At 38.1% G+C, this 19,562-nt stretch overlaps 1 protein-coding gene across 2 annotated transcripts in view; it reads right to left on the reverse strand.

The window, feature by feature from the left end:
- The window catches only part of RASGRF2 (Ras protein-specific guanine nucleotide-releasing factor 2), a 190,941-nt gene that overhangs the window by 75,919 nt on the left and 95,460 nt on the right, over positions 1-19,562 (reverse strand). For both annotated transcript variants that reach the window (XM_012721957.1, XM_012721956.1), the window contains exons 13-15: positions 10,851-10,933; positions 6,175-6,423; positions 5,301-5,563 (exon numbers count right to left, since the gene is read on the reverse strand). In XM_012721957.1, coding sequence (XP_012577411.1) covers positions 5,301-5,563; positions 6,175-6,423; positions 10,851-10,933 — 595 coding nt within the window. The remainder of the gene's footprint in view (positions 1-5,300; positions 5,564-6,174; positions 6,424-10,850; positions 10,934-19,562) is intronic.

The following is a 19,562-nucleotide window of genomic DNA, read 5'->3' on the forward strand; positions in this document are numbered from 1 at the left end:
TCTGAACAAAAATCACAAACTTATTTTTGTTCAGAACACACTATTAGGTGAAATCTTGATGTGAATTGGACTAACATTTGTGTTTTTTAGAAGAATTCAGGCTAGAAAAAGATGGAACTAGCAGGAAGAAAAAGGGCACTGATGAGTGTTAGATCAGCATAGAACAGATCTGGGGGGAAAACTGCACTGGTTTTTCCCTAAGAAATTCATAGTCTTGCTAATTTCAAAGGACATGTCCTATATTCCTTCTTTCCCTTCATGTGATTTGAAGTTCTCTTGCCAGGAAATATTACAGGTTGGCAATATAAATGCAATGACAACACAACTGGACAAATTTGGGTCACTGGTATTTTTCAGAGTATACCCTGAAACTGTCTAGAAGGACAGCAATGAGAGAGACCGCTCATCTCAGAATGGAACTAATGACTGAAGCTAGTAGTATACAATGAGGTTGTATGAAGTTGTATCTTGAAGTGAAAAAGCCGAAAACGTATCCTCCACTCTTGGCACAAGAATCCTATTTAAGTTCGCCAACTGTTTTAAGTGTTAACATTATGCAAAGCACAGGAAAACATCTTTCAAATTAAAGACAGATAGTGTCTCCCTTTTCTTTGCCAACTGGAATTTTCAACACTAGACAGCAGAGTTAACACAGCAGTACTCTTGGCTCCTATAGACATGTGCAGGCACATGTACATGCATACACACTGAATTCGTCAGCGGATATGGAAGAATTTCATGCCTGACTTTCCTAAGAGTACTCATGACCAATATTGCCCATATACCAATGAAAAATAAAAGAGACTACTAATCTGTGGTCCATATGCTTCATCTACTCAGAAAACCGCCAAAGAACATTTTAGACTCCACTATTGATTCTAAGATTTCTACACACGGTTTTCTTAATGAGGATCCACAGGATAAATTGTTCTCAAGTCTCTGTAACAGGGTAAGATGTACCTCCACATCAATTTTCTTGGTTTCCTATATGATAATTGATAGTTTCCTAATTGATAATACTCAGAATCCAAGTCAGAGCGACTGTAAATTGAGAAGAACCACACAGCATTCATTTGCTCACTAGTCATTCCCTTGGCCTCACAGAATTGGTCTTCATTGCCTAGCCTCATCAATTTGATTTTTAGTCCAGTTGTACCACATGCCCCTTTGAGCTACCACATTAAACATTTTTAAGAACAAGTTGGGAAGTAGGCGCATACAAAGTAATCAGAAGATGGCTACAGACTGGGGAAAGGAAGATGCAACGCAGTGCTCAGGAATAATGGTCAGAAATAAAGTGTTTAATGGAAGGGCTAAGAATGGGAAATTGTGGTAAAAATGAGAGAGATGAGGGGGCACATCAATGGGTAGATGTGAATGAGAATCACAGATGGTGGAGTAGCTCATGTATCTGATGGAGAGGTTGGCTTTATGGGCTTCATCAAATATCATGGAGCCCACCCAGACATAAAAAGTGAGAGAAACTCTATATCTAACCATAATCTGAAATCACAAAGTGACATTTCTGACCCATGAGTATATGGATAAAATAAACCTTGAAAATTTAACTGCATATTATTTAATTTTGAGAAACATTGGCATTAGGCCTTCATACTTAGCTATGTTTCTAACATGAGAGAGAAACGAATGTTTCTGCCATGCCATTACTCATGGGCCTTAGTCAATTAATAATGCTTGTGGGTACAGACTCCACTAGCTGTGCCCACAAAGATTCCACCTCTATCAACTTCTGCAGAGAGAGGTCTTTGCAGTCTTTGTCAGTGTTCTTCCTTGGGAACTTGATTAATTTCTTTCTCATATATCTTGGTCTCCTCAACCTGAAGTTTGCTTCAGGAGACAGAAACTACTGATTCCTCCTCGTGACCACACTGGCATCCTGGACAGTGGACCAAGTAGGTTGTATGAGATTGCACTGGACAATCACTATACATGTGGGACTTTGGCTTTGAAGACTAACACTAGAAAACTTTTGTGAAGCAACGTGTAAAAAGACAAAGTGGAAAAATTCATTATGGTGGGAATGGACAGCTAGATTGAGGGCCTTTAGAACTATGCCATATTTAGACTATAGTGCAAAGAGAAATAGATTTTTCTTATGGTTACCTGTTGAAGAAAAAATTAATATCCATACCAATAGGGCTGAGCCAAGTTACAATACAATCTCTAGGAAAAAGGCAAAAAGGAAGAGTCTCACTTCACAGTCACTAGGATGGCCACTATCAAAAGGATGAAGAGAATCAGAACCCAGTGTACTGCTGGTAGAAATGTAAAATGGTATGTCCGCTAAAATAAAAAAAAAGAATGAGTGGAAGTCCCTCAAAATAGAATTACCAGATGAGCAAGCAATTTCCCTTCTGGGTACATATCCAAAAGAATTGAGAGCAGGATCTCAAAGAGATATTTACACTTCCTTATTCATTCCAGCATTATTCATAACAGCTAAGAGAAGAAACCCAAATGTCTATCAGAGGGTGAATGGCTAATGAATACATGCATACATTCATGTTACATGCATACATAAATATGCATATACATGCATGTATGTATAATGAAATATTATTCAGTCTTTTAAGAGAAGGAAATCCTGGAACATACTACAACACTGATAAAACTTGAAACAAGCTAAGTAAGACAGTAATAAGAAAACAAATATTGTATGATTTTACTTAGATGAGGCACATAGAATAGTCAAATTTATAGTCATAGCAAATAGAATAATGGTTGTTTTCAGAGGCTGGGTGTGGGGAGGAGGAATGGGGATTTGTTTAATGGGTACAGGTTTCAGTTTGCAACACAAAGAAGTTTTTGAGAACAGAGGAACAACAATGTAAATATACTTACTACTACTGAACTGCACACTTAAACATGATTAAGACTGTGGAAGAGAAGGAGGAGGAAGAGAATACAGGCAAAGGGGAAGAGACAGAATAAGAAAAGGAAAAATATTCTTTAGGAAAGCTTTGTAAGAAAGAGTTCACTTGATGCTGGAAAGGCTTAGGACCATCAGAAACAGGTCTAGTCTACAGGACTGCGGGTGGCATCAGAACTGGAAGGTGTCCCTTCAGAAGCAGTTATGTCTTGCTCTCAGAAACGGCTTTCAGCAGTTATCAGAAACAGCTTTCACCACTGGGAATTAACACTAGCTCTTTGCTCATGAGTTCTCTTTACCCATAAGTTCACCTGACTCTTCCTTCCACCCTCTCCATTCCTCTTGGCTCATGTTAACAACACTCTATGATTCTGCCCAACCAGGAATAACCTCCCCTGCTTTTATCCCTCAAGAGCACATTGTCTGTACCTCTTGTGCCACCTTCTCTTACAGTTATGTTTCTACCGTCTCCACATAGCTGTAGTATAAGGGCCCAGGGCACATTCTTATTTATCATTATGGACCCTGTAGTACAGCAACTTGCACAGACGCATAAGCAGATCTTGTGTCCTCATCCTAGCTTCAGGTAAGAGCAACCAAACCAAAGCCTAGGAGCCACAAATGTCTGAATTAAAATATTTATTCCTAAAGCTAACCTAACTCAACATAACAAGAATCCAGACGTATCTCTGAATTTCTCCCCTCCTATGTACTGGGTTGCAGTGAACAGGAAATTTCCATATTTTTTTGGAAGCTCCTTTACATCCTGGCACCTTGTCCTGGGTTGAGGTCTGAGACAAGCCTAAGTCACTCCCTCTAAGGTGTTCCCAAGCACCAGCACTGGGTTGAACCCAGATGCACTTGTCAGCTTGTACATTGCCTCATTATTCCCAAGAATCCATTATGATTCTGGTGAAGCTTGTTGTTCTAATGACTTTTAATTATCTTCCGTCTTTCCTCCGCCTTAGTTGCTAACTTGTCAATTTAAAGAATTTCTAGTTTAAAAGGGTGCTACTTTTGGTGATGACAACCACTCCAGTTAAAATTCCATTAAGTACTTCACTCAGGAAGCTTATTTAAACGATCTAAGGTAGAAAGTATGTAAAATCTTTGAGTAGGTAGGGGTTTATGCTTTCATTGGACACTTTGAAATTTGGACACTTTGATTCAAAGCCCAATTTTATTGGGCTATCACTAAATAAAGCAGTTACTACAAGGCCAAAAAACCTGATTGCTAATTTAGCTAGGAAAACTTAGTTATTTCATTACAAAACACTGGATTATAAAAGCAAGAAGTTTCACCTCTTCCAACCCAATTTTGTTCCATGCTGAGGAATGTAAGGTGACATGCCATAGAACTATCAATCGGTTCACTGGGAGTTTTATTCATTCATTTAACCAAACTGTCCTACCTTTCAGGCAAATGACCAAGGCATTGAGGGTAGAAGTGAATAAAACAGACAAGGTTGTGATCTTATGGGACTTACATGGGGAAAAGCAGGTCAGGCAGAGGGGAGAACAAGGGCAAAGGCCCCGAGGCAAAAACACCAAGGTTTTCTAAAGACACAGGAAGGAAATCAATGTGAATATAGCCCTGTAGATGAGGACGCATGGCAGAGCAGGGGTCGGAGAGGGAGCAGGTCCAAGTTGCCTATAATCTAGACTTGGGAGGAAGAATGTTCTTTATTCTAAGTGTAATGGGAAGTTGTTAAAGAATTTAATATGATCTGATTTGCATTTATAAAACCACTTGGGCTGTGTCACAGACAATAAACACTCCATAAAATCAGTTCTTAAATTTTGTTTTTCTCCCTATAACACTTTTTGAAAGATGGAGCATTGCCTTGATCGTAAACTGAAAAGTCATCGTTATGCTTCCACGCTCATTTACCCTAAGCAGAGAAGGCTGGAAGCAGTACAGTGCTTAAAGCAAACACTGGAGGAGAAGGTTCTGAGGCCCAGCTCATGGACCAAGGAGTCCACAATCTACTGCTATGCAAAGTATAGTGCTAGGTTCTTTAGTCAACCACTGTAATCAAAGCTATTGTTCTACAAACAATTGACTGAAATTTAACTTTTGCTATGGAAGATACAAGGATAGCTAACCTCGCTCTCCATTCTACAAAGCCTAGAGGGAACAACAGAAATTTCTTCTTCTAACTTACCACTGTGTTCATTTTGCTTCCTGTACAAAAGTAGAAAATTTGTAAAGAAAGGGAACTAGTGTCCCAGAACGTGGGAAACAAGATGACAGGTAAATGTGGGTGTGGCAGCTGAATAATACCTCTTTGAATACTTCGTTTTAGCTTGTTACACAGATCCAATCGGGGGTTATCTATATGCTCTTCTAGTGATCCTGGGCTTTGTTCTGGAGAAGAAAGGCCTCTGCTAAGATCCAACGGTACTTTACCAGTGTGCGGGGGTGGGGATGCAGCAGGGCTGTGGGTGGTCGTAGGACTGCTAGATGCTGAGGAGGTGGTCAGGTCCAACGCGCCTATCCTTGAGCTCAAGGGCGAAGTCAAGGACAGCTTTCTGGCCCTCACCGGGGAGGACGTTCTGGACACGGCCAGTGGTGGTGGGGAAGAGAATTTACGACACAAACGTGGGGATTTGCCATCCACCAAATGTTCGCCCCTGTTGTTCTGGCTGGTAGCAAAAAACAATTCCAATGACCTAAAAATAAGAGCAAAAATATTGAGGGGTTGAAGCCAAATGAAAATGTCCCCATGTCCTCAAGAACATGCCCTTTACATTTAAAGGCCATCATACCATTGCACTTCTGTTACTCGGTTCTTCTTCATTTAAGTGCGACAAATGCTTTGTGTCCCACACAAAGGAACACAGACACTTTGTAGGCCTCGTCTAACTCCTTGCTCCTAAACTGTGACCAAAAGACTAGAAGCAAACTTATTAGAAATGTAGAACTGGGCTTCCACTCAGATCTACTGAATCAGAGGCTGCCATTTACCATGGCCTCCAAGTGAACCTTATGCCTATTCAAGTTTAAAAACCCAATTACAAAAACAATAATAAAATAGGAAAGCTGAAAATAAAGGAATTATTTTCCCCAGTAATCACAGAGCAAGCAAAGCCCACTTAGAGACTTCAAGGTCCTCAACTCCTTCCCTCCCTCTGCACTACTGTCTCCCTTCTACCAGTGGGGCATGGAGGTTCAAAGGCAAACCACAGCCTAGTCAAAAGCCCCAGTGTCAGGCTGCCTCACCTGCATGGAGACCTAGGGACCAGGAGGGCCACACTTTCCTGACAGGCAAATCCCGGCCTACCTGACCGGGATGGAGGTGAAAGGCCTCTTGTATATGTCGGAAAGCTTCGCCAGCACCACAGCAGCTGTAGTGAAAATACGGTAGGTGTGCAGAAAGGTGTTGAGGAAATCGATACTAAGAAACCGCAAGTCTGTCAGTCGTTCCAAGAGACGCTCCACAGTGGCATAACGGATCTGGGGCACTTTGCAAGAGTTCAGCGTTTTACTAAAGCAAATGTCGGTGTCGTCTTTATGAAGACGAGCATCAGACCTACACATAAAGCAGGAATATGAGGACAAAACCAGGGAGTGATTTCCTCTCAGTCACAGTTTGCAAACACCCATGTATGAGCTTCCTATTGCATTTGATAAAAGAAGTTGTATGACATATTACATCCAACAAGGCAAGGCTGCAAGAACATCAAATATGCCATTATAATTTAGGAAAGTCTGAATTAATTGTGGAGAGGGTAATTATTTTACCATATATTTCATTTTACCCTACGGATTCCTTCCTATGGAAGGAAAAATAAATTTCCCTCTACCCATCTCAGTTCTTGACTGAGATCCCTCTAATAAAAGATTTTAGCAAGAGAAAGACAAACATGCGTTTAGTTAACACATGTATCTCTTGTATGCATGTGAGATACCCAGCAGAAAATAAGTAACTCCCCAAGATGACTTAGAATTCAGGTTTAAATGGCAACTAATAGGGACAATGGAGAGGGATTTTTCGGGAAAATGGATGTGCCTTTGGTAGCACAGAAGGGAGCTGTGATTGTTTATGACATTTGTCTGGGTGTGGTGCCGACTTCCCATCTCCTCTCCTGAGATCAGTGTCAGTTTCCATGGCTGATGAAACTCGCTGATAGGGGATATGTGAAAACTGAATTCCTTTAGTAGGATCTGTCTTTAGACAGGAAATTCAGAGGAAATCACTTCATATACATCTTATTTTTCAAGAGCCCACTACTCAAAATAATCAATACGTCAAGTGGCATCATTTGGGGTGATGTATTCTACTACTCTTCATTTTGCTCTCTAGTTCAATCATGGTTCACTAGGAAGATGAAACCAAAGCCCTATTTAAGAGGGACATTGCTTATATCCGTAGATGAGAGTATCAAAATATGCTTTAAAAGTTAATGGATGACATTCTCTCTTCAGAAGGGTACATTTTTTTATGACTAGATCTGTGGTTATTTCTTTTTTTCTCACTTCTAATTTTGTATGTTTGTGCTTCCCCTCTTTATTCAAGATTACGCTAACTAGTTGATTACATTATTAGATATTTTCCCCCATTCTATGTTTTAATGTACTAATATCTGTTCTTATCTCTTCACTTAATAATCTCCTTCTTATACTTACAGTTTATTTGGTCCTTATTTTTTTAACTTTTTGAAATTTATGGCTGATTCATTTCATCCTTCCTTGTTTATTAGTGCATTTGAAGCTACCCATTTTCTGAATGCAGTTGAATCCATAAGTTGAGTAAAATGTTGTTTCCAATATTCTTCAGTATTAAAATTTCTTCATAAAAATAAAAAGTGGGCCCTCCCTGGTGGCGCAGCGGGTTAAAGCACTGCACTAAGAAGCTTAAGCCACTTCCACACTAGTTCGATCCCAGCCTGCCCCAGAGGTGACCACATGGCGTGGCAGACCTCTCCTGACCCGCCCGCTGCTCCCCTCAGCAGTGTATTTTGTCGATCTGCCTGTTCTGCTCCCCACTCTGTCCCTGGTGAATTCTCTCACCCTCCACATCTCTGGTCTGTACCCCAGTTCTGTATGAATAAATAAATCTTTTAAAGAAAATAAAAATAAAAAGTGATACATGAAATACAGGTCGTGAACCCTTCCAGAAGTTCCCCTTGAAGAGTACCCACCACTGTCCCCTCCAGCTTTTCCCAATCTGGAAAACCTATCTGGTGACTCCTCACCCCACCCTCCAACACACACACACATCCTTGCAGTGGAAGCTGGAGGCAGCTTCTTCAGGCGATGAGGAAAACTGGGGTAAATTCTACATAGCAGCCCTCACAATCCTTAGCTATGCTCAGAACCCTCAGCCCCTGGGGCACATTTGTTAAAAAGGGAGAAAGAGGACAGTGTAGTAAGAGGAAAAGCTTAGAGGCTGAGACTGAATCCAGTAGGGCTCAAAGAAAAGCACCAACCTCAGTAGGTCAGCCCACAGCCTTTACACCCCTTCTGAGGGCTCCGTTCCCATTCATGCAACACTTTGCAATGGGCAGTGCACGACGTTCCAGATTTACAACGTGATTAAAGGACATACTATAGGGCCAGTGGTGCTCAGTTCAGGCAACTGCTTGCTAAGAATCAGTGGAGCTATTGTGAGTGCCCTTAATAATCCCTTTCATGCTTAGAGAGATTTTAAATTATATATGTTCTTTTGGATAAACAGAGTCAATGGGTGTCTTATCTTGTTCATAGATCCTTCCCACCCTAGGGTATGCTCAGGGAGGGTGAAAAGAGTTCATGTGTAGATCTGAAAGTGCATTTTAAATAAGTAGCTTGCCCATGCCTAAGAACTAGCTAAGGGTGGCCTGTTAGTTTTAATCCTATTACTGATCTCAAAAATACACAACTGCATCTTTTGAGATTCTTAAAAATAGCATCCCTTTCTCCCACTCACTCTTTTATCCATAAGACCAACTTTATCCTTCTGGTTCTTACTTTTCTCATTTGTCAAAATACCTTACAAATTTTTATATATCAGTCATTCTATGTATAAGAGAACTAAATAAGAGGTAACCACTGTTTCTCACACTTTTTCCACCAAAAATCTATACTTTGTTAAGGAAGTTCAAGTCACCTAACAACCAAAGAAATCAAGACAGAATCTATATACATAAAGTGTAAAATGTCACCTAAGAACATATTTCCACCTAATAAATGTCATGATTTGGCATCCTTACCAGTTTAATTTTGCATACTTTTACTATAATTACCTTAATCAAAACTCTAACCAGAGAAAAATATGTTGTAACCAAAATGTAATTAAAATAAAATTAATTATGCCACTGTCCTTCAAACTGTAATTTGCATCTGCATTTTAAGTAAAGAAAAAAATTAAATTTATGAAATTATTTAATTTTCTTTTATTATACTGACAGGAACTTTATTTCCTGAGGGACCCTCAAGAAAGTCTCTTAGTCTCTTGTAATAATAACAATTCCTTTTCAGTAAACACTTAAGCAGTCTTGAGTTATTAAACACAGATCACCTATCATAATTAGTAATTTTTAAAAGGAAGAGAGTGCCTACAAAGTGATGTCTGATTAGTAACAAGCCACAATTAAGACAATAATTTTTTTTTCTTTTAACACTTTAAATTGACTGGATTTTTTTTCTTTTTTATTGATAGCCAAGGAAATGTATAGGGAGACAAAAACAAACAAACTAGAATTTAAGGTAGAAAAGGGTTGTGGTTGGGACTATCAGAAGGGACAGTGACTGCAAAATCTTTCCTTTGATTGGTGACTTGGGTAAAGAGAGAAGAACTATATGAAACTTTACTCTGACTTGGTGATACATTTAGTATAGCATGGAAGGGCACCAAACATGTGTGACTCATAGAAAGTCCTCATGGTCCAAGATACTGGTTTCTATTGTAGCAGGTGAGCAGGTCCTGCTCGTTTCAGTGTTTATGAAACTAAAAGTTGGAGAGCACAGGTCTGTGCACAGGTTAGTTATTATCAGCATGGACAATGGATAAACTACCAGGGAGGGAACAAAATCTGGAGCTGGCCATAACCAGTCAGCCACAAACTAAATATTTTATCCATATTTTTTAATAGAGCTGTCCTAGGGTTTAGTATCTTATAACTTGGCTGTTATGTCTGACCCATACATTTTCATTCTAAAGAAATTTGGATTTTCATAGGCACCTAACCTTCAAAAAATTATATTTAAAAATGAGTAAAAATAATAGACAGTAATAGATGCTATTTTGTGAAATTTGAGAATAAGAATCCTAGGAAGAAAACTCGAACCCAATGATGGATGTGAATTTAAAAAATAACAATATGGATGTTTTGACTTAATTTCCATACATATGTTTTAATCTTAACATTAAACTGTTTTCACTACTCTGTACTAATTTAACTTCTCATTTTAAACTATTATTTCTCTAGTAATAACTTATATAATTTGCTTTATGATCAAAATAGAGAGAGCAGAATGGCAGCTCTGGGCAATAGACTCTGGAACAAACCCATTTTTAGGCAAAAGATGGTAACATTAAAAATAGGTTAATTCATGTTGGATATCTTCAAATTTTAAATATCGCTCTATAACAAGTCTCTATAATATTCACACTCTCTGGGCCAACCCCACATGAATCTGTTCTTCTAGGTCAACCCTCCACTTTGGACAAATGTGGTTGCCATGTTTTATTTTGAACTTGAAAATCTAAAAGGCTTATGTCCTGAGTGGAAAAATATGCAACAGCATGGAAAATAGGTTTTTCTTTTCTGTGAGTCAATAAAGTAAAATGATGCTAAGGCGATTTTGATAGTCTTGTTATTTATAATAGCATAGCATGAGTTACTGCTTTACTGTTAACAATAACATTGTCAATATGAAACAGAATCCTACTAAAGCAATCTTTAATTCAGTATTTTACATTCTCTACCAATTTGATCTTGATTAAAATGTAAAGGAAAAGGTTATTATACTTACTTAATCATATGTGGCACAGAAACTTTGGAATTTTCTTCAAACACTATAGTCATTAAACCATTACATCGTATATTGTCCACACACTGTGAAATTAAAAAAATATCATTTATTTCCAAAGTTGTTACTGTACACAAAACAACTTTACTTTCGCACATACACACTTTAGCAAGCAGATAAATATTACACATTGATCAATCGATTTAATGTCCCTATACCCAAACTGCATCAACCAAAAACCTGAGGCTATATACACATTTTTTTTCTTCTGGAATATATTTCCCAAAATTTCTGACCACAATGTCACACTGCATTAGCTCTCCGGCAGTCCTAACACCACAGAGATTTATGCCTTCTAGAGGTGATTGGTCACCTATGTTCGTTATCAGTCATTAGTGGGTGGTATGGGGCAGTTAGAGTAGAAATGGTAACTTCCTTGGATGGAATATTATCATCTTTCTCACTTGTTAGCTCTTTGCTTCCCAAATGTTTTTGTTTTTGTTGTTCTGGTGAATTCGCACATCTTATTAGCAGTTTCCATTGACACCATGTTGGTCTGATGAGGATTCACTGTTCTAGCCCTATATTATCTTTTCTTTCTAAGAGGAAAATTCAGAAAATTCTGCTGATTTCCTTGACCTTCTTTATTTGTATCTATGCCATAAAAAATTTAAATTTCCTTTGCAATTATTTTGGGTTAGAGAAGGATTTCTTTTGAATTATATGTAATCCTTTTGAATAAAGTTGAAAATGAAAAAAAGATTCCACAATTCTTAAAATCAGAAATTACTTCTAGTGACTAGGATAATATGTAGTACATTGTGACTGTGACAAAATGGTATGAAGAAGCTGATTGCTAAGTGATCTCACTTAGGTCCTGAACTCTGTCTCCACTGAGTGAATATGCAGGTAGATAAAATAGGAAAGAATGAATATGCAGGGAGACAGACAGATAGACATACTTGGCATCATTGTTATCCCCTGTCTTTTCAGTATACTTGGTATTCAGCTATTATACTTTTAATCCTTAAAAACTCATCTCTTCATGTTTCATGCCATTATTGCAGTGACTAGGAATAGAGGAATCAAGCTATTAAGAATAAAGTAGAATATTTAAACTATCCTTCAGTCCATTTTCTTAAACGCTATCACTTGGGAATAATTTGAAAATGTCTTTTTACACGAAAAATTATTATTATCTAATTATAAATATAGGGGTATGTGCTTATATGTGAGTTTATATCCCATTTTGTTCCCACAAGTTAGATTATAAACACTAATAAGACAAAAATCAAGATGAATGATAAAATCAGAAATTTGGGTGAAGGTTTGAAACAGTAATATGAAGCCACCATACCTAACTTTATGTTGAGAAGCCCCAAACACTTGGCAGAAGTGGGGCTCAGCACAGCTGCACTTCGGAGCACCCACACACAGCGACACATGACCAACAACAAAATGCAGTCTAGTCTGAGACCAGAGAAAAACTAGCTCATGAAAACTCATAAAAAAAATATTGAATTATGTAATGGACGGTATCCTCAATGATATATATACTCACACGTTTTTCTAACTGCTGCTCATGCTTATAAGCTCCTTCAACACTAGCTGATAAATACAATTCCAAACACATCACTTTGTGTGAACCTCAAAGAGTATGATACAAAGGCTCCTCTTTTCTCTGTTGGTTCTGATTTCAAGCCCAGATTTCACAATATCCAGAATAGGACACGGACTGTTTTACAAGCTAAATAAATGCAGCTACTCATATCCTAGTTTGGATGTTGTGAACAGTAGGAAGCTGGGACATGGAAGACTTCCAAATGAACTTAAGCCGACGTGACCTGTGTGCAGCTATGTGGAAGCAGTGTTTCCAGTGAGCCAACAGTATGCTCCTGGACCTGAAGTAAGCCACACTACCTCCATGAGATAGATCTCAGTGAGGACCAGATAGAATCAGACACCAAAGAGCCCATTCAAAAACAGGAACACCTGAGGGGAAAATTGTAAATTATGATAACAAGAATAATTTTTTTTAAGTGGTAACAGAAAAAAAGGAAGCATACAGGGAAAAACAAAGAAGTGGGGCTGGCCAGCACATAGATTATTAATAGAGAAGACATTAAGAAAGAAGTCTGATGAAGTCAGCTGGAGTCAGGCCACAGGGTAAGGAATCTTGAATTTGGACTCTATTTGGTAGACAGATGGGAAATACTGAGGGTTTCTAAGTGGCCCATTTGTGCTGAGAGATCTACAGCTGGCTTCATGGAGGTATTTACTGGAAAATAATAGAGGAATAAATGGTCAAAGAGGCCATAAGAACCATCTTCAGAGTGCATCAATGAAATGATTCTCCTCTGAGGCAGATCAGGACTGTGAAGAGGAAGGGATGGAAATGAACATTTAAAAGTAAGAAATCAGGAACCTCCCTGATGGGTGAAAGCACAGCATTATAAAGCTATCCACAACCACTGCAGCACAAGTTCAATCCAATGCCAGGGAGGTGACCCACATGGCACAGCAGACCTGACTCATCCGTTGCAGTGTATTTCAGGGTATTTGCCTTTTCTGCTCCCCACTCTGTCTCTGGTGGTTCCTCTCATGCCCCACACCTCTGGCCTATACCCCACTTTTTGTATGCATAAATAAAAAAATCTTTAATTAAAAAAAGTAAGAAATCATAGAAATTGATGAGTTTCTAAATAAAATCAAGATAAAAAGCAAGGTAAATTTTAAAAATTGCCATTTTATAATTTCAGTGCTTTCTGATATATTTAGAATAAAGCACAGCCAATTCTTTTGAAGAAGACAGAGCTTAACTACAAAAATCTATCTTTTGAATTCTCATAAGCATCAAAAGATACTGATTATGTGTCCTTGGAGAGTTTACTAAATGAGCCTGCATTTATTAAGTCCTTATTATGTGTCAGGTACTAGGCTAAGTTCTAGGAGAAGAGGGCTGGGACAGAGAAAGGATTATAAAAAAGCTTCAAAGACAAATAAAACAAATTCCTTCTAATTTTCTTTCCTACTTTCAGTGGGAAAAATGTATTAAAACATTATCCCTCATGAAAATCTGGGGGGAAATTTATGTGGGCACCTTGGGGTTGCACACAGATGACGAGACCAAGAAGCCTGTCAGGGACACTTCATCGCAGTAATATTTGCAGTCATTCCTCAGACTTTTCACTCCGAATGTCTTTGAAGCACAATAAGGATGCTATTTGGGTAACCAACCAAAACAGAAAATGGGAGTACTAAGATGACGTTTGATGAGAATTGTGGAAAATGAACAACATTGCTTCAATTACCTTTAACATCCTAGGTAAATGTCATAGTCTTAGGAAAATCAAGAAATATAGTTTCTAAGTTTAGACTTTCTGTGTTTTTGCTAGAGATCACCCTACTCCTTTTACATAGTGAGATCTTCTTTTCTCCTGTTTCCTTTCTCCTCCTTCCTTCTTCCCACCCTCCCACCCTCCCTCTCCTTTCTTCCTTCCATTCTCTTACTCCCTCCTCCGTTTCCTCCCTGCCTTCTTCTTTTTTAAACTTTCTTTCTTGGTCTATTCCAAGTTATCACCCTATTACCCATGGCTCTGAAGCACTAATTATACTGCTCACTGGGTTTCCTTGCTCATGATGAATAATTTACTTATAAGATATTTAATGTTTTATTTTGTGTACATAGTCATGAGCCCTGCATGAGGAAAGAAAGAACAGGGTTATTTGTGTTTGCTTTCACCAAATATTCTTAGGACTTCAACAATTCAAATTTTGCTTTTACATTCATTTCTCAAAGTGGATTTTTTCATATCATGTGAACGTTATACATTTGAAGATAAAAACCAAATACAAGAAAAATACCCTTTTTTTCTAAAGGAAATTTTGTTAAATTTACTATCCAAGACAAAGACAAACTTTCTTATTACTTTCCTGGCTTAATGAATAGGTTTTTTGTCTGTTTGTTTTTAAGTTCCAGTTTCACAGAAAAGTCTTTCCATGTCCAGGCTTTGAGCAGGGATCTCAATTTCTTTAAGAGGGTCAAGACTACTTCATTCTCTTTGTAAACAGCACTCAGGTTTGGAAACAACATGCAATCTAAAGTCATTCTCAAGCCTCTATGCCTTCAATTTTCAAGCTTTCTGCTGTTAGCGTAATGTCCCTTATTATTTCTGGCAACTAGAGTTTTCCTTTATACCTGTAAACATTCCCACTGTATTAAAAAGTTTTATTACACTGACTTTATGTGTTAAACATTCCTGTTTTGATAGTTTAAGGGAATCTAAGTCAACTCAGTCCTCCACATTGCCAGAATTAGAACTTGAGGGAAATGTTTTAGATCCAAAAGATAGTTATATGATCACTTTTGAATATCTGATTTGTCCAGTGTCAGATCTCATTCATAACTCTTTCTGATTTATTTGTGAAACATTAAAATTATTTTCGGTAGGAAGAAAATTAAATTTACACTTACATTCAAGTTTCAGGAAAATAAAACATATGTAATCTAAACCATAACTCAAAGGTCTTGTAATGAAAATCACATTTTAATTGTGCAAAAAGATCTTTGATACACAACCTTTAATTATATAAAAATATATACAGGTATGAATATGTGTAACATTATCATTTATTTATCACTTATTTATAATGGTTTGAAATGAGCAACTCATTTCTTCTTTTATTTGTATTTTTTAAACATCCTTAACTTTTTTGACAATATAGGGTTTCCCCCCTCAGATGCAGTCACCATCATTTTCCAAACACCAAAGTGCCCACAATCCTCAATCACACTCCACTGGCTCTCCTTCCTCCCTGTTCTATCCTCTGCCCCTCTCCTTCTCCCTCCCCCTCTCCTAAACATCTTAGATTTATGGTCTGCCTTTAAGGGTCAGTCTTAAGAGTTTGTCTGTCTTATCCTTTGCTTGGTTTCTCTAGGTTCCACATATACATGAAACTATCTGGTATTTGTCTCTCTCCTTCTCCTTGGTTCCTCATTTCTTTTTCTTTTTTTTAAGATATTGATTTATTTATGCATATAGAATTGGGGTACAGGCCAGTTGGGGGGTAAGAGGATTCACCAGAGACAGAGTGGGGAGCAGAACAGGCAGATCAACAAAGTACACTACTGAGAGAGCAGCGGGCGGGTCAGGAGAGGTCTTCTGTGCTTCCCTGGCCAGGGATTGAGCTCATGGTGCAGTGGCTGAGGAGATCTTTATAGTGCTGTGCTTTTAACCTTTTGTACCACCTGGCAGGACCTGATTCCTCATTTCTTAAGGCTCCACATACAGGCTTTAGTGATAATGTGGAGGTAAACAAACAGAATGCATGGGACTCTGTGTCCACTAATTTTATTTCAACAAGACCTTTCTGCTTTTCTCCCCTTTCCATTTGGGACTTTCAGTGATGTGTCACTGAAGAAAGTCTTCTCTTTCAGAAAGAAATTAAACTATAATCAACTTTGTATACATGAATGCATGATTATATTGGAAGGTATGACGTATATTTGTGATCATATTAGCATGTATCTTGGTTGCATTAGAGAGACACAATTGAGTATTTGGAAAATGAATATAGTTCACTCATATATAACTCATATATAATGAAAATAAACAGTATCACGTATCTTTACAATCACTGTAAATCTATGTGTTTACAATCACTGTAAATCTATGTGAATTACCTTAACCTTGCAATAAAAACCATAACAAAAGCAGATTCCTAGGTCATCACTATGCTAGTTCTCTTTGTGAGGATTATGACCAAGATGGGGCTGGGAATAATTATGTATATTCACAACAGTGCAGGCAATTTTGATGCTGCTGGTTCTTACATAGTGTTTCATGACTTCATCAGGCTTTTCTGAGGGTCTTAAGGCAGTACTTGTTCAAAGATCAGTGGTTGACAATGTCACCATATATTTTACCTTCTAAATATTTCTAAGTAGTGGGGACAAAGGTTAAGGTTCAATTTTTCTTTCTCCATTCACTTTTTAATGTTAAGGGAGTTTTTTTTTTTTTTTTTTTTTTTTATTCCAGAGAAGCTATTTTAAGGGAGAAAGCAGGTCAGCATGTTACAAATTTTTCTATACAAGGTCTGTATTTTGACATATCTGCCTAACCCAAGGAGCTCAGAGGTGAATTTTAATTCTACATTTCAGTTAATACCCATAATTACAGAAAAATCTGCTTAATATACCATTGGGCATGACAGTGAGATAAGCACAAAGGAATGCACTATATTGAAATGAGTGGTCAAATTTTCAGCCTCAAATTTTTCCCTATAAATAGATGAAAGGGAAGAATTATTGGTCAAGACCATAAGCCACTTGCACGTTTTGATGGAGGTGCCAACAGCTAATTATGGTCTTACTGGTATAAGTAAAGGTATAATTAATCATTCAAGAGTTGTTACTTCTAAAAATTATAGCTTCAGAGAAAGAGGCCTGGCAAAGCCAAAAGTCTTAATTTTTATATAGAGTACTTTATATGAAACTGGAATTGTATCAATAGGAACCTCTTTATTAGTTTAAATAAGAGCCACATATGATTAGCCTAACATACTACAGTAGTATAGCAAGATGGCTTCAAATCAAGCCACAAAAAATAAGCATAATAAAGAGTACAAATAAAAAGACAAAATAACAGAATGTAGTCATAATTTGGGTTGAAAGAAAATGGTTTAAAGTTAAAGAAAAGTCCTCTAGTCCATAAGGAGAGCATCAAAGAATAAATGCCTATCTGGTATAAAAAGACAGGAAATAAAAATATTAGAAAATGTAATTGCATTGATAATTACAGAAATGTAAATTAAATCCTCTAGAAAGCAATGCCACTCTTTCATTAAATCGGAAAGTGTGATATGTGACAAAACCCAATTATTTGCAGGACTTAAAAGGATGTTACAGAGATACCGCTGATGTACAGTGAATTGATGTTATATTTCTTCCCACATTTTGGCAGCCTGTTTAATCAGAAAATGGTCAGACCCTTTGCACAAGCCTTGCCAGCTGTGGGGGAAGACAGACCAACATGGGATCTTGAAAGGGGAAAAAACCCTGCACAAAGATGTTAAACAGAACATTATATATTCATGGTAAAATATGGAAATAGCCCATTCACCTAATTATTAAGAGAAAGTTTGTTAATATGGTAGTATATGTTAAATACACACACATATATGTAACATAAAAATATTAAAATATTGCTAGTGGGAGATACCAATATGAAAAATCTGTAGGAAAATAAATAAAAAGATGTTATGAGGTTTAAAAGTAAAATAAATCACATATATATATAGTGAGGGCCAAACTATAAAATTACTTCTGTGGCAGGATTGTGGGGGGTTTGAGATGGTAATGGTTTTCAGGGAAGAGTTTCTTTAATTTGATGTGCAAAAGTACTCTGTAGCTCTCATTAACTCTAGAGGTTATTTAAATGTGAGTTTAGGACCCTTCTTGGTGGCACAGCGGGTTAGGGCACACTACAAGAGAGCAGTAGCTGCTTCAGTGCGTGTTAGGTCTGGGCCCCAGGGGTGACCCACAGGGAGAGGCAGACCTCCCTTGACCCGCCTGCTGCTCCCCTCAGCAGTGTACTTCGTCGATCTGCCTGTTCTGCTCCCCACTCTGTCTCTGGTGAGTTCTCTCACCGCCCTTGTACCTCTGGCCTGTACCCCAGTTCTGTAAGCATAAATAAATAAATAAATGTGGGTTTAGGAATCTGTATGCTTACAAAGAGCCCTCAGGTAATTCTAATATAGCTCTCTGTGGAAAGTACCTTAATAAACATTTATTTAGTGTCAGTGTTAGGAGTAGCTTTAGTACCTTTTTGTGTTTTTATTTTCGCATATACATAATAAAATATTAAATAGTATATTTTCAAGCACTCAGTAGGCTCACGTTATTAATAATGAATATGTCGAGTCATATTTGGGAGACTGACAAGTTCTAACTATATATTCACAGCCCATAATTTCTCCCACAAAATGAAATTGTGTTAAGCAGAGAGCAAAGTTAGCTGAAACACAGGCTGCTGGGCAGCAGGCGAGGCTTGGTGAATGCGCACAGGTCCCTGTCACTCACCATTCAGCTGCAGGAGCAGCAAATCACTACGCGTGAGAACACGCTCTACCTTATTCAGTCCTGTTGTCGCAGTTCGCAAATGACCAGCCCCTCCTCCTTGATACATTTTCTGCATTTGGCTCCCTTTGGCTGTCCCCAACCACACTAGTGGTTCCTTCTCAGCTCTCTTTGCTTTCTCCTTGACTCCTCACTCAGTCTATGGTTCTCTTCTCATGTCTATCTACACTTACCCTTTCGGTGACCTCAATAATCACAGCATTCGATACCATCTCGATGGCATAAAATACCTCTCCTGGACCTATCCTCTAAACGTTGGACTTCTATGTCCATTACCTACTTTAAAATGTCACGTGAGGGCGCTCCCTAGTGGTGCAGCAGGCTAAAGCTCAGCACTGCAAACAAGCCACAGCGCTTCAGTGAGAGTTAGATCCCTACCCCAGAGATGACCCACATGGCACAGCAAGACCTCTCCTGACCTGCCTGCTGCTCCTCAGCAGTGACTAACTTTGTTAGTCAGTCTGTTCTGCTTCCCACTCTGTCTCTGGTGAATCCTCTCACCACCTCAGCTCCTCTGGCCTATTCCCCAGTTCTGAATGCATAAAAAAATAAATCTTAAATAAAAAAAAAAAAGGGGG

Source organism: Condylura cristata, unplaced genomic scaffold (assembly GCF_000260355.1).
Source record: "Condylura cristata isolate star-nosed mole 26May11 unplaced genomic scaffold, ConCri1.0 scaffold00007, whole genome shotgun sequence".
NCBI lineage: Eukaryota > Metazoa > Chordata > Mammalia > Eulipotyphla > Talpidae > Condylura > Condylura cristata.